Source organism: Saimiri boliviensis, chromosome 15 (genome assembly GCF_048565385.1).
Source record: "Saimiri boliviensis isolate mSaiBol1 chromosome 15, mSaiBol1.pri, whole genome shotgun sequence".
Taxonomy (NCBI): domain Eukaryota; kingdom Metazoa; phylum Chordata; class Mammalia; order Primates; family Cebidae; genus Saimiri; species Saimiri boliviensis.
The window spans coordinates 61,541,579-61,558,072 of NC_133463.1; the positions used below are offsets into that span (position 1 = coordinate 61,541,579).

Consider the following 16,494-nt stretch of genomic DNA (forward strand, 5'->3'; position numbering starts at 1 on the left):
TCACTAAAATTAATTCTCACTTTTGAGAAGAATAAGCATGAAAGGAAAAGAAAAATAGCAAAATAAAAAATAATAAAAGGCTAAGATGCAGACAAAATATAAAAGGGAAAGTCAGGAAAAGCAACAGTGAGAGGGTTACAGAGAACACAGTAAGATGTGTGAATATGGTTAAAAGGCAACATGACTATCTGCAGCAAACTACAACTCTCAAATGTCAAGTTTTGAAAAATTAGATGATTTCCAAGGGACAATGCAGAAGATATATCCAAAAACTTTAAGTTCAAAGAAAAAAATTTTTTGAGATTCCCGAGCAAGGTGGCCAAATAGGAACATCTCCGATCTGTAGCTCCTATCAAGACCAAAGACCAATTTCCAACTTAGGTACCTAGTTCATCTAATTGGGACTGGTTAGACAGTGGATGCGGTCCACCTAGGGAGAGCAGAAGCAGGATGAAACATCATCTCACCCAGGAAGCACAGGGGTTGGGGAACTCCCTCCCCTAGGCAAGGGAAGGCCTGAGGGACTGTGCTCTGAGGGATGATGCATTCTGGCCCAGATACTACACTTTCCCCATGGTCTTCACAAGCTACAGATTAGGAAGTTCCCTCAGATGCCTACACCACCAGGACCCTGGGTTTCAAGCACAAAACTGGCCATTTGGGCAGACATTGAGCTAGCTGCAGGAGTTTGTTGTTGTTGTTGTTGTTGTTGTTGTTGTTCATACCTCAGTGGTGCCTGGAATACCAATGAGGCAGAACCATTCACTCCCTTAAATAGGGGACTGAAGCCAGGGAGCCAAGTGGTCTTGCTCAACAGATTCCACTCCTATGAAGCCCAGCAAGCTAAGATCCACTAGTTTAAAATTTCTGCTGCCAGCAGAGCAGTCTGAAGTCGACCTGGGATGCTCAAGCTTGGTAGGGGGAGGGGCATCCACCATTACCGAGGCTTGAGTAGGTAGTTTTCCCCTCACAGTGTAAAAAAACCCACAGGGGAGTTCAGACAGGGCAAAGCCCACCATAGCTAAGCAAAGCCTCTGTAGCCAGACTGCCTCTCTAGATTCCTCCTCTTTGGGCAGGGCATCTCTGAAAAAAAGGGCAGCAGCCCCAGTCAGGGGTTTATAGATAAAACTCCCATCTCCCTGGGACAGAGCACCTGGGGAAGGGGAAGCTGTGGGCACAGCTTCAGCAGATTTAAATATTCCTGCTGGCCAGCTCTGAAGAGAGCAGTAGACCTCCCAGAACATGGCTCAAGCTCTGCTAAGGGACAGACTGCCTCCTCAAGTGGGTCCCTATACCGTGCCTCTTGACTGAGAGACACCTCCCAGCAGGGATCAACAGACCTCATACAGGAGAGCTCCAGCTGGCAACTGGCAGGTGCCCCTCTGGGATGAAGCTTCCAAGGAAGGAGCAGGCAGGAATCTTTGCTGTTCTTCAGTCTCTGCTGGTGATACCCAGGCAAATAGGGTCTGGAGTGGATCCCCAGCAAACTCCAGTAGACCTGCAGAAGAGGGGCCTGACTGTTAGAAGGAAAACTAACGGAAAGCAATAGTATCAACATCAACAAAAATGATGACCATGCAAAAACTCCATCCAAAGGTCACCAATAACAAAGACCAAAGGTAGACAAATCCATGTAGATGAGGGAAAACCAGCACAAAAAGGCTGAAAATTCCAAAAACCTGAATGCCTCTTCTCCTCCAAAGGATCACAACTCCTTGCAAGCAAGGGAAGAAATTTGGATGGAGAATGAGTTTGATGAATTGATAGAAGTAGGCTTCAGAAGGTAGATAATAACAAACTTCTCTGAGCTAAAGGAACATGTTCTAGCCCAATGCAAGGAAGCTAAGAACCTTGGTAAAAGGTTAGAGGAATTGCTAACTAGAATGAGCAGTTTAAAGATGAACTGGTGGAGCTGAAAAACACAGCATGTGAACTTTCTGAAGCATACATGAGTATCAATACCTGAACTAATCAAGTGGAAGTAATAATATTAGGTATTGAAGATCAGCTTAATTATATAAAGCATGAAGACAATATTAGAGAAAAAAAGATGACAAGGAATGAACAAAGCCTCTAAGAAATATGGGACTATGTGAAAAACCAAACCTATGTTTGATTGGTGTACCTGAAAGTGACAGGGAGAATGGAACCAAGTTAGAAAACACATTCAGGATATTATCCAGGATAACTTCCCCAACCTACCAAGACAGGCCAACATTCAAACTGAAGAAAAACAGAGAACACCACAAAGGTACTCCTCGAGAAGAGCAACCTCAAGACACATTATTGTCAGATTCACCAAAGTTGAAATGAAGGAAAAAATGATAAGGGCAGCGAGAGAGAAAGGTCGGGTAACCCACAAAGGGAAGCACAACAGACTTAACAGTAGATCTCTCTGCAGAAACCCTACATGCCAGAAGAGAGTGGGGGTCAATATTCAACATTCTAAGGAATTTCAACCCAGAATTTCATATCCAGCCAAACTAAGCTTCATAAGTGAAGGAGAAATAAAATCCTTTCCAGACAAGCAAATGCTGAGGGATGTTGCCAACACCAGGGCTGCCTTACAAGAGCTCCTGAAGTAAACACTAAATATGGAAAGGAAAAACTTACGCCAGCCACTGCAAAAACAAACCAAAATGCAAAGACCAAAGACACCATGAAGAAACTGCATCAACTACTAGGCAAAATAATCAGCTAGTGTCATAATGACAGGATCAAATGCACACCTAACAATATTAACCTTAAATAGAAACAGGCTAAATGTCCCAATTAAAAAGTGCATACTGGCAAAATAGATAAAGAGTCACGATCCATCAGTGTCCCATATTGAGAAGACCCATCTCACATGCAAAAACACACATAGGCTCAGAATAAAGGGATGGGGTATACTTAACCAAGCAAATAAAATAAATAAATAAATAAATAAATAAAAAGCAGGGGTTGCAATCCTACTCTCTAATAAAACAGACTTTAAACCAACAAAGATCAAAAAAGACAAAGAAGGGAATCATGTAACACTAAAAGGATCAATGCAACAAGAAGAACTAACTATCCTAAATAGGTAGGTGACTAATATAGAAACACTTTGATTCAGAAAGCAAGTTCTTAGAGACCTACAAAGAGACTTAGATTCCCAGACAACAATAGTGGGAGACTTTAACACCCCACTGTCAGTATTACATAGATTAACAAGACAGAAAGTTAAAATGAAGCACAACAAATGAAATTATAGCTCTGAAATGAGTGAAAGGTGGAGGTAACAAAGTAAACAAAGAGACTACAAAGAGACAAAATAAAAGAACCATTTATTTCTAAAGCTAAAGTGTAATAAACAGAGATAGACTACACAGGCTGAAGTTTGAGGTTCTGAAAATATAAAGAGACTGTTTTGTAAAAAATGGTTCTCTAATAAAATTGAACTTAGTAACATGTAATTTGAATTTACAGAAACATAATATGTATCTTGAATATGGATGTTTACATGTTCCATTTATTTGTGGAAATCCTCCATCTTGGCAGAAAAAAAGTATTTGTTTTTGAGTATTAGTTTAATGTAGCTATTTGAAAAGTTATTGAGTTCATGTCCATAGAGCATGCTAACATATCTCTATGAAAACATACTACAGAAATATTATAAATCATTAATTGTAACTAAATTTACACAGTACTGTTAAATATTAACATTTAAGGAAAATTCTAAGATGAAGTTCTTGTTATTTTTCTAGCAAACCATTCATTCAACGTAAGATGAAGTTCTTATGATACTACTATATTTACTTGGAATCTATTTTCCCAAAAGTGTCATAATTGAGGACATATGGAATATAAAGAAGATAAATATTCATATTTCATTATTATGTTACAAACTAAATATATGTAATAGGCAGTTTGGGAAGTTTTAAAAGCAAGAAATAGATGTGGGTTGTCAATTCCTTTTACTGACCTGAACAGTCACAGTTTATTTTTGGGAGGAAAAAAACACATTTTACAAAAGCAATTATCCATTTTTATTTTGTTTACATTGCACTGAAAATTTACATCATACTTTTACAAAGTTTCTTTTCATAAAAATATACTTCTTTACAAAAGTGTATGCATTAATATAAGAGGAGTAGCCAGTTGCAGAAGAAACATTGTTTAAACAAGATCTTAAATGTATTAACCTTAACATTAATGAATGAATCATCGTTATTGCAGTCATTTGAATAAACAAGAATAAATAACTGATGGCATAAAATTTAAAACTGCATCCTGCCAGTAGAGTACAATGTTGAGAAAATTGTATGAATTTCCAAAACAATGTATCTCAAAGTGGTTTACAAGAAATTCACTAAATGTTGTAGAGATAGATCCAAGCAGCACTCCCAGGTGCATGGGTTTCTCTTAGGCACTCTGTCTCATGATACAAAAAGTCGAGACTGTTCACAGAGTTATCCATATTTGAAAGGGACAACAAGAAAGAGTTAACACTGGGTACATGATTTTATTCAATGAAGTAAAACATGCTATAAAAGGAAGACTATGATCTATTAAATAAAAATGCTGGCATTACTATTTGATAGAGTTGTAAATGAGCCACCAACTTACAAACACATATCTTAATTTGACAATGAAAGAAACCTGTTATATCTGAAACTTGGTGTTTAAAATAAAGCTACAGAAATTTAAAAATATATAAAACATGACATGTCCACAACTTTAGGAAATAAATTTATACTGGTGATTTAAAATAATAATTTTTTCAGTCATTATGTTTAGGAACCAAAATATTTTTCTAATCATTGTTAAGTGAAAGTTAAATGTGTCAAAATAACTTTAAATTTGAAGACTCAACTGGAAGCAAATGTAGAAATAAATGGAGTAGATTATTAGGACATTTTATTTGGTCTTTCAAAAATATTGGAAAGTAAAGGTTGGTAAATTTGGTGTCTCAGATAACTGCAAAATAATAATCTTTCTAGATAAATTTTGCCAGCAATGGTCTTTGGGTGACAAAACACATCGAAGCTACTATCACATTTGGGATTTTAAAAATAATAAAAATTAATAAAAATAAATGAAAAAAACATATTGAAGCAAAGAGTTAAATACTACCCCGTAGCTCACTGAATAATACTGGTTACTCCATAATGGGGAAATCGGGAGGGTAGCACAATGAACTTGCCATTTGTAGAAACTATGACAACCAGTCTAAAAGAATAGCAATATTATACTAAAGAACAAAGAAAACAGAAAGATTCAAATTGGAATGGGCAACATTATTTCTTCTGAGGCATAAATTAGCTCATAAACATAAAGTCATAACTGAATCTTAAATAAGGAAACCAAATGCCTCGATTAACAACAATGAATGTAAGACAGAGTGGTATGAAATACAGACTTAACGGGTTTGATGTAGTTCAGGACAGTTAAAGAGAAGTCAGTGATCTATTGACTCTTGTAAGTATAGCTCTTATTTTCTACCCTATATCTTTTTTTTAAAACCCAGTCCCTCTAATATAGTTTATAAAGCACAGAAATACTGATAGTGGATGCTCCTCCAATATATGCAAATAAGTTTATGTTTTAGAATAATCTCCTTTTTAAAAAAAGCAAATAAACTGTGAGTAAGCACTCTCGGAGTGCAGCCAAACTTTTGTAAAACTCTCCATGATAAACATGAAGAATTATGGTCCAGTTTATGAAAAAACACTCTTCTGTATCATTCCTCAGGAAAAGATGACCCAGCAAATCCTGAAAAGTGTGCTTTAATTTGTTTAGCAGTGAACTAAGTGTGCACTGTTTTGTGTGTCGATTTCCAAGCTTCTGAAGAAGGCAAAGGGTTGCCTTGTTATACCATTGTGCAAACCGTGTTCAAGTTGGGATCAAATCGTACTGCCTTCCCTTCCACTGACTTCGCGTTGGTGTCATACATGGGGTTTTCAAAAGCTGCTTGGCCATTGTTATTTTCATGAACTGAACATCCTGTATACTGTGTTTTAGGTGCAGTCCTGTTGATAAGAAAATTAATTAGCTATGTGTTAACTTTCTTCCAGAAACAGTGGACAACAGCTCAAACATATATATACCGTTATCAGATAATGTAGCTTAAAAAAATGGAGACATCATAAACACAGTAAGTCAACCTTGAAAAATTGCTTGTTACTGTAAAAACCTGAATGACTTTTAATTTTACATATAATACATATTTACAGCAACAATATTAGTAATATAAAAATATAATGGCTATAATAAATTTTCTTACAAAATTAGAAATTACTATGACTTATCATGTATAGTATAAATAATGATGGTGATAGATTTAAATCTCATCACTATTTATTTGTCCATCAAATATTTACTGAACATCTATTATGTGCCAGTCATGATTCTAGACATTGGGTATATAATTTAAAAAAAAACAGTCCTTACTTTCAGGGAGTTCACATTGTAGTGATAAAAAAAAAAACAAGAATAAATTAAAAATAAATAAAACTAAAAATAGTAACTAATGAGTATTGTTATGATTAAAAGGAAAACGGTTAATATGAAAAGTAACTGGAAGCTACTTTAGGAGAGGTAATAGGGAAAAACATCTTTTAGGAGGTAAATTTTAATCTGAAACTTGAATTATAAGTTGGTTTTGCACTAGGAATGAAGGAGACTCCCTGAAGATTGCACAACTAATGCTGAGGCCTAATTTGGAAAGGTACTTGGAGTATCCCAAAACATGAACACTCAATTCTGTTTTTAAAATGATACACAATAAAGCATGCAAGTTGAAAAACTCAAAAGAAGAAATGGCTACACTTATACACAAGTCATGAAAATAGTTTCTAAAGGATTACTGACAATTAGGTAGCAAGATGCATGAATTCTAGGTTGGGTGGTAGAGGCTGCTGGTCTTGAAATTCTGATTCATTTCTTTATTTCACCTTTGACTAATGCTAATCTAGTTTATCTTTCCCACATACCATGTATAACTTGCTCACATTTTTCATGGAAGAAAGGCAGACTTGCTGCTATCTATTTCTGGGGCCTAATTCCTTAAAAGGACATATCTTAAAATAAATTTGTTTCTCAACTCTGTTGTTTACACTGAACAATCAAATTTCAACTATTAATTTTATTGTAATTTATAATTGCTATTATATTACTATCTCTAATACATTTTCTGAATTTGTCTATATTTCAAAAATTTATGCAATTTCTATAATAACAACTTTTAAAAAAAACTACCTTAAGTTTATTGGAAGAAAACTAATAACTTGCTCTTACTAAGTATGTCTTATTATAAGTCTACTGGATCATCTTTTTTCCAAACTAGATATAACATAAAAACCAGAACATCATTAGAATGCAATATCATTGCATTCTAATTAGGTAATAATCATGAAAATACAAAGTAATTGCCCCTTCTCAATATTCAACAACAGCTTGAAGGAAAATACTATCAAGATTTAAAAATTCACACCATAAATAAAATTTAACTGAAAATGAATCAAAACCCTAAATATAAGACCTAAATCAATAAAACTCTTAGGAAAAACACATGGCCTTGAATTTGGCAATGGTTTCTTGGATTTGACATCAAAAGTACAAGAAAAGAAAAAACATTAAACTTCATCAAGTGGAAAATTTTTGTACATCAAAGAACACTGTGAAGACAGTGAAAATGCAACCTACAAAAAGGGAGAAAATATTGGCAAAACATATATCCGATAAGGGCTTAGTGTCTAGAATATACAGAAAACTCTTACAACTCAATAAGACAAACAACCCAACTTAGAAATTAACAAAATACTTGATTAGGCATTTCCACAAAGACAGACAAATGACTAGCAAGCGCTCAACATCACCTACAATTATGAAAATGGAAAACTACAATGAGATACAGCTTCATATACACTAGGATGGCTACAATTAAAAAAAAAAGACAAATAAAAACATGAAAAACCCAGAAAATAACAAGTATTGGTTAGGATATGGAATATCCTTTGTCAATTGAGCCTTTGTCAATTGCTGATAGGAATGTAAAATGGTGCAGCTGCTGTGCAAAACAGCTTGATGTTTTAACTCAGTAAGTTAAACATAGAATTGTCATATAATTCAGTAATTTTATTCCTGTGTATATACCAAAAAGAACTGAAAATTAGTGATCAAACAAAACCTTATACACAAGTGTGTACAGCAGTACTATTCACAGTAGTCAAAAGTTAGAAACAACTCAAATGTCCAGCAACTGGTGAGTGGACACATTCATCCATACAATGGAATATTATTTAGCCATATAAGAGAATGAAGTACTGATGGATGCTATATATGGATAAAATTTGAAAACATTTGCTAAGTTTAAGAAGCCTGATACAACATGTCCCATACTGTATGATTTAAGAAGCCTGATACAACATGTCCCATACTGTATGGAACATTTATGTAAAATATATACAGAACAAGCAAACCAATAGAGGCAGATTTTTAGTTATCTGCAGCTAGTGAGGGGAGTGAGGAGTGACAATTTAATAAGTATAATTTCTCTTTGGCATTTTTTGGGGGTTATAAAATATTTGGAAATACACAGTGGTGATGGTTCTATGGCATTATGAATGCACTAAATGCCACACAACCGAATGCTTTAAAATGGTTAAAATGGTAAGTTTAGGTCACATCTATTTTACAATTTTTTAAGAAGTTGATGTCTTATGAATAAATTTGGTAGTGAATATTCTTTACCTATTAATAAAATCTGATATTGGCTAGACCTAAATAGCTGCTAATTCACACTCAATACACATTTGTATAATATTAAGTAAATCATTCTGCGATGTTGCAGACTGAGCCCAAATGAAATTTTGGAGGAAAAGCATTTAGGTTACAATCATTTAATTATCTGGCTACCCACATATTTTTTTCTTGATAAGGGATTGTCCCAAATAGTGAGACATAGAAAGCACTCGCCAGGATTTGTAATGAACTAAGAGAACAGAATCTACTAATAATATGTATAGCTGCATTTTAGATGGATCACAAATATATTAATTGCAATTCATCAAAAGCGACAGAAGTTGAATGAGAAGATTAGACAATTTTGCCATCTGTCTGCCTGGGTAAAATCAGTGTTTTCATGTGAACTAAGAGGTTTGGACCCAAGCTTCTTCCTAGTTTTTTAAATATATCTGGCAGCAGATATTACCTCTCAAATTTAAACTTTAACCTAAATTTTCTGTCTCTAAAGTCTCATTATACATAACATAGAAATAAGTTTTATAGTTAGTTGCACAACAGGAAATTGACAGGCAAAAGAAAGGTTACATTGAATTGTTGTGCAATTTAATAGAGGACTTTTGTTATATTGTATGTAGTGTTGCAGGGGTGGGCAGGGTAAATAAGTTTTTTGGTGACTATGGCAATAGTTAGCACACAGAGAGTTCAACAACCCAGAAAAAAAAAATTGAAATTAGGATTTGAATTAAAGCAGTAGAAATAACATGAAAAATAGATTTGGAAAACATTTTGTAGTTAAAAAATCAATTAGCTTACCTTTGTTTATAAAGATAAAATCCAAATCCTGCAAATATTAGTGCAAAAAAAGGCACAAGAATAGCAATGGCCACAGAACTACTATTTGTACCATGAGGTTGGTTCGAAGAATTTGAACCTTCTGACATATTCAGTCCTACAAAACAAAAAATACATTATAAATACAATGTCAACTCTTTTATCATAATTAATTTCTACTTTCATGAATCAATTAATTTCTTCCATTCCCAAGATATGTACCTGGAAATGGACATAGTAAACAAATATAATTCATGAAACTTTTTCAATTCATTTTCACATATGTTTGCACAATGCCTCTTATATAGATGATATTTTTCCAGGAAAGGGTACAGACTAAAAAATAAGCAGAGTCCCTGAACTAAGGAGTTTATACAATAGTGGGAAGATGTACAGAGACACGAATAAGTGCATGAATTAATGGTCCATGTGCTTTAGAAAAGAAAAGAGTAATTCTGGAGGATATACAACATAGGCTTGGCTTGAAGAATCTTCATAAGCCTAGAAATGAGAAGGTGAGTGGTTTAGTTATGGCAGGTGTCCCCAAACTTTTTACACAGGGGGCCAGTTCACTGTCCCTCAGACCGTTGGAGGGCCACCACATACTGTGCTCCTCTCACTGACCACCAGTGAAAGAGGTGCCCCTTCCTGAAGTGCAGCGGGGGGCCAGATAAATGGCCTCAGGGGGCCGCATGTGGCCTGCGGGCCGTAGTTTGGGGATGCCTGAGTTAGGGGATGTGACAGAATTGATGTGTGATAGAAGTGGGAGGTTAAAACAATAAACTATGGCTAGACTCTAAAATAGAAAACTATTCTGATGAACTCAAAGTTCTTTTGTTTTGAGCCAGCATTTTACTTTGTCAACCTGACTGCAGCCTCGACCTCCCTGGCTCTAGCAATCCTCCTGCCTCAGCCTCCCTAATAGCTGGGACTACAGGCACATGCAAACACACCCAGCTAACTTTTATATTTTTTCTGGAGATGGGGTTTCACCATGTTGCCCATGCTGGTCTTGAACTCCTGAACCCAAGTGATTCTACTGCCTTGGGTTCCCAAAGTGCTGATATTACAAGCATGAGCAACAGTACGCAGCAGAGTTACTATCAACCTCAGGAACAACTGAAGGTGTTAAGAAATAAAAGACCCAGTGATATGACATGAGATTTAGAACATGACTGCAGTAGGATGGACTTCAGGGAATACAGACTGGAACCAGGTGTAGTTAAAAGATTGTAGTGACAACTGAGATTTAAAAAAGGAATTAAAATTTAAACTAGAGCACTAGGAAGTGCATGGGACAATAGACTTGAAAAGGATTTCATAATGAAAATTAACAGAACTTATTTATGAGGATGTAAGAGGCAAGAAGATACAGTATTACAAATATTCTGCTTGAAGCTCAGTAAATGCTGATGGTACTTGCAGAGTTAGGAAATGAGAAAAGCCATGTTTGTCAACACACTGGCACAGGAATCAGGGAAAAGGAAACAGCTATCAATTCTTAAGAAGAAATAGTTCCCTTTTTATGGGTTCTGCTTCAGATGTAGTATTTGAGGCACTTTGGAGAATATTACATGAAAATATTCAGCATTAAATTACGCAACTGTGTAAATGTACCAGGTTTAATGAGTATTTTATACTGTTTTTAAGATGAACACAGGCAGGATAGGATGTAAATGGCATCTATTTTTCATCCAGAGAAAGCTCATTTCTCTTTTTGATAAACAGTTATCTTCAACTAAACCTCATCTTTGTCCAGGTTAAAAAAAAATTAGTATCTTGTTTTTTACCTTATTTTTCCTATGACTTAGTAAAGCTATGCAAAAGTTAAAAGTTTTTTTTAAAGTTCATTTTTTGGTTGAGCTCGGTGGCTCACGCCTATAATCCCAGCACTTTGGAAGGCCAAGGCAGGCGGATTACCTGAGGTTAGGAGTTTGAGATCCACCTGGCCAACATGGTAAAAATCCCATCTCTACTAAATATAAAAAAAATAGCTGGGTATGGTGGTGGGCACCTGTAATCCCAGCTACTCAGGAGACTCAGGCATGAGAATTGCTTGAACCTGGGAGGCAGAGGGTGCAGTGAGCCAAGACAGTGCCATTACACAGCAGCCTGGGCGACAAGAATAAGACTCCTTCTCAAAAAAAAAAAAAGTTCATTTTTTAAAAAGGTAAATGTCAAATAATGATTTTTAGAGCCTGAATTTGTTCATTGTATATCCCTGTCACAATCTAATAACAGGAGACAGTAGAACCAAGGAGAATTATACACCAAAACTATGTGTATAAACACATTTTTGCAAGACCACTAAAGGTTTACACACACATAGAAGAGTTGGAAATAAAAATGATAAAATTATTTGCCTCCCACTGCAGAAAATGTACATATTTGAAGAGCACCAAATCTCCAAAAGGGGCTCATTCCTTAAAATTATTTTCCCTTTCCAGATCCTAGGAGTTCCTCAAAGTGTCACTACATTTTCAGAGGAGTTGAAACTGTGACAATATTCAAACCAAAGAGAAGTATTACAGTTCTCATGAGATACGATAAAAAAATTTATGGTTTAATATTTTCTTTTTTATCCGTATCACTTTTTCTCCTTTCTGTGTGCTTAACAGAAAGCTAGTCTATCATGTTTATTAGAAATAACATGAAAATCTAAACACTGTGCAGAGTTGGTAGATAAAGATCCAATATTTTGAAGAATGCAATTATTTAAAAGGGCTATCAAAGATATCAGTGTATAGTCCTGGCAGTGCAGAATTTACAGTGTAGTAAGTGTGCCCAATGTACAGAATCCACAGTCTTTTCTTTTATGATGGCTGGGATAATAACAGAAGTTCATGAAAATCAAAATGAATACATTACCCAGTCTTTGTAGGCCAAACTGCCCATAATCTTTGCCTTGAATAAATCCTTGAAATACATAAGTAGCTCCATCAGGCTCAGCAGAAACCTAAAAATATGTAAAGGATCAAATATATCTGAATACTGGCCATAGCTTTATTTTCCAAGCCTTAATAAATATCCAATTTTATTCTGAAATGAATATTATCTCAACTTCCTTTCTTTTATATTTTCCTCCCATGCAAAACATAGCACATTGTGCACATTTTCCATCATTAAAAGCAAAAGTAAATTTTCTAATTTGAAATAATTATGATATAACAAAATACACATTGGTTATTACTATGTAATATGCAGATATAGATTTATTATAGGTTAAGACATCTGCTGTCCAAAAAAACCAATGACATGATGAAATACAGTGATCAATTAAAAAATTAAAACATAAAAATACTCTTTGTAAATTCTATTACTGTTCCACATCCTCCCTCCTCCAACCTTCATGGGAAGTGTATACTCCCTATCTCATTGAGTTGGGCTTGGTCCTGTGACTTGCTTGGGCCTACGGAATGTTGGGGGTAGGATTGACAATAGCTCAGTTGCAAGACTAGGCCTTAAGAGCCATATTTCCCATCATACCAAGTGAAAGAAGCCAGTCACAAAAGGCACATATTATATGATCCCATTAATATGAAAGTCAGAACAGGGAAATCCACACAGTCAGAAAATAGATTGGTGGTTACTTAGAGCTGATTTGAGAATGCAAGGTGGAGGTTGGTAGTTAAAAGCTGTGGAGTTTCTTTATAACATGAAGAGAATATTCTAGTCCTGGCAAAGTGGCTCATGCCTATAATCCCAGCACTTTGGGAAGCCAAGGCAGGAGAATTACTTGAAATGAGGAGTTCAAGACCATCCTGGCCAACATGGTGAAACCCTGTCTCTACTAAAAATACAAAAATTCGCCGGGCATAATGGTGTGAGCCTGTAATCCCAGCTACTCGGGAAGCTGAGGCAGGAGAATCACTTGAACCTGGGAGTGAGGTTATAGTGAGCCAAGATCACACCATTGCACTCCAGACTGGGCAACAGAGTGAGTGAGACTCTGATCAAAAAAAAAAAAAAAAAAAAGTATTTTAAAATCAGCTACAATAAGTGTTACATACATGTGAGCATATACTAAAAACCACTGAATTGGACATTTTTAATGGGTGAATTGTAGGATATGTGACTTACATCTACATTGAGCTTCAAGACAAAGGCGTATGTCAAAGTATCTGAGCTTATTTCAGAATCACAGCTTATTTCAGAACCACTTGCCCCCTGAGAGTTTTGGACTTCTGACAAGAGAATTACATGCTCTAGGTGGCGAGTGCCCTTTCAGAGTCAGCCCCAAAATGATACGATAAGACATGAAGAAGACCTGGATTTAATACCACAGCCTCAAGTAGTACCTCCACAGCTAGCCCATTATAAGTGAAAAATAACTAAATACTTACTATTGTTTGATCCTGAGACTTCATGGCTATGTCTAAGGTTACAAATGCTAACTATTACATTTGTGCAAAATATTATATTTAAAAATACTTTATATGCATAATGTAATTTGATCTCATAAGTAAAATAGGAAATGTTACGTTTCAGCAATTTCTACAACTAAGTATTAAGTGATATATCCTGAAGTTTGTGTTAATTAATGGCAATTAGTTACCTATGTCATGTACATTATTATAAAAGTTGTTAAACACTTGAATCCTCACTCCAAAAAGCAAAGCATAACAAACCACCCCTGCAAGCCTGACCTTTCACAAGTGGTTTATTCCTTATCATCAGACATCATATTTGGGTATGGCCACTCTAAAAAATAAAGTACTTCTAAGGAGAAGCTCAAACTCTAATATTTTAATGAATCAATTCACTTTATTTTCTACATAAAATAATACAATGAAACAATCTGAGTGCATTGAATATTTGAGTCAGTTCCCAAACCCATGAATATATAATGGATAAATAGGATGGACATTTTTTCCCCTCAGGAACCAAAATTATTGAAGCCTATGACATCGTAGGCTTATTGAACTTCTTGAAGACTTATTGAAACTTATCGAATGCTACTAAATAGTGGCCTATGAACTACTACAGTATCTTCTTTCCCATTAAGGCAGTCAGATCTCTCATGCTGACTCTTCAGCAGAGACTCCAGGCCTTTGTGGTTTCCACTATCAATGTTAAAACTCCACTCACATAAATAACTTAATAGGAGGAGTGACTCCATGTTGAAGCTACAGTAACTATCTCCCTACAGGAAGCAGCTCACATAAGTTCCTTTTCAGGGACTTTATAGATAAAATAGTCTAAATTCATGCTTCAACATAATAGTAATATTTAATTTTCTGATGCACTTTGTAAATATGTTGTATATGTCTTAAGTAGCAGTGGTTCCAGACAAAGACTGAATTATATTTTATCCAGATTTATTTATCATAGCTGACTGTAGATGGAATACATTTGATGAAACCAGTGAAAAACTCTATGCATATCTGCACACACACACATATACACACACCCACACACACCCACACCCACACATACACAGACCCACACCCACCCACCTACCTGCACACACACTACTAAACTAAGCCAAGCACATCAGAATCCAGTATTCCTAGGTTTGTACTTTAGAATACTATTTATATTTACTAATATATACATGTGTATATGTATTCATAATTACCTAAATTTAGAAAACTCCTTTTCTGAACAAGCTACAAATTTATCATTAAAATCAGCAATAGACATTAAAATAACTATACTTACAAAGCCATCCATTGCCCAATTTTCTTCCTTCATTTTCTTCACAGAAGCATGAGCTGGCACTTTAATAAGATATATGTGTAACATTAGGCGAGCTTCCTGGCTTTTATATACCCCTGTAAAATGCAAGGACACTTTGGTCTACTTAACTTTGTAAATGGTTATACTTCATTTAATTATTCATAGCTCCGTAAATAGATTATGTAAGATATGTAATAGACAAATAAAACAAAGGCAAGTCAAGGATGGCTTAACCCATAATGCTGTCTGCAAATCCTGTAATACACATTGATTTCTCTGTCTTCTGAAATTCTCAACTTATTTCTTAATTGTGGGGTTTAAATTATCTGCACTATTGCAGTTAAGTACTCGTGTTCTTAATAACATTATTCCATTATATTGAAAACAAAATGATTTCTACCCCCAATCAGATTTTAAAATTTTCAAGCATACAAATAAAATGTTAAAATTCCTGATATTCTCCTTAATAATGAATTACCATACCAACTCTGTGAAAAAGAGTTATAGGTGCTGCTTGAGCCACAAAGATGAATATATATTGTTCCTAGTTTTAATAATTTCCAACCAAGTAGGAAGTATAAGTAAGGTACACAGCTCACTAAAACACATGAGAGAATGTGGTAAATTAAAAACCAGAGGGAGACCATTTCACACTGGAATGATCAGGGAATAGTTATAAAGGAAAAGCACTGGAGGCCAATTACGGTGGCTCATGCCTGTAATCCCAGCACTTTGGGAAGCCAAGGCAGATAGATGGCTTGAGTCCAAAAGTATAAGCTTAGGAGTTTCAGACCAGCCTAAGCAACATGGTAAAATGCCATCTTTACAAAAAAAATTCTTGAAAATTAGCTAGCCGTGATGGCACACTCCTGTTGTCCCAGCTGCTCAGGAGGCTGAGGTGGGAGGATGGCTAGAGTCCGGGAGGTGGAGGTTACAGTGAGTCACGATGGCATCACTGCACTCCAGACTGGGTGACAGAGCAAGGCCCCATCTCAAAAAAGCAAAACACACGTGAACCGATTCTTAAAAATAAAGTGGGATTTTAGTTTGGGAAGGTAAATACAAGTAACTGACATTAGGAAGAGAAGCAAAATATATACAATGATTTTTACACAGTAAGTGTTCTAAGGGTAGCAATAGGATGGAGTGCAAGCATTATTTAGGAAAATAGTATAAAATAGGACCTAAGGAAAAAAAATGTGATTAACTGTTGTTTAAACTTGACTCCATTCATTCACTCTAACTTAAGTGTTCACCTGTGTAATAGGGCACCAT

At 35.4% G+C, this 16,494-nt stretch overlaps 1 protein-coding gene across 8 annotated transcripts in view; it reads right to left on the reverse strand.

Annotated features, from left to right (window-relative positions):
* Positions 1-3,885: 3,885 nt before the first annotated feature.
* The window catches only part of CSMD3 (CUB and Sushi multiple domains 3), a 1,243,168-nt gene continuing 1,230,559 nt past the window's right edge, over positions 3,886-16,494 (reverse strand). For all 8 annotated transcript variants that reach the window (XM_039464529.2, XM_074387065.1, XM_074387064.1 and 5 more), the window contains 4 exons: positions 15,202-15,314; positions 12,409-12,496; positions 9,523-9,658; positions 3,886-5,993 (listed from right to left, as the gene is read on the reverse strand). In XM_039464529.2, the coding sequence (XP_039320463.1) occupies positions 5,834-5,993; positions 9,523-9,658; positions 12,409-12,496; positions 15,202-15,314 (497 nt within the window). In that variant the 3' untranslated portion in view covers positions 3,886-5,833. The remainder of the gene's footprint in view (positions 5,994-9,522; positions 9,659-12,408; positions 12,497-15,201; positions 15,315-16,494) is intronic.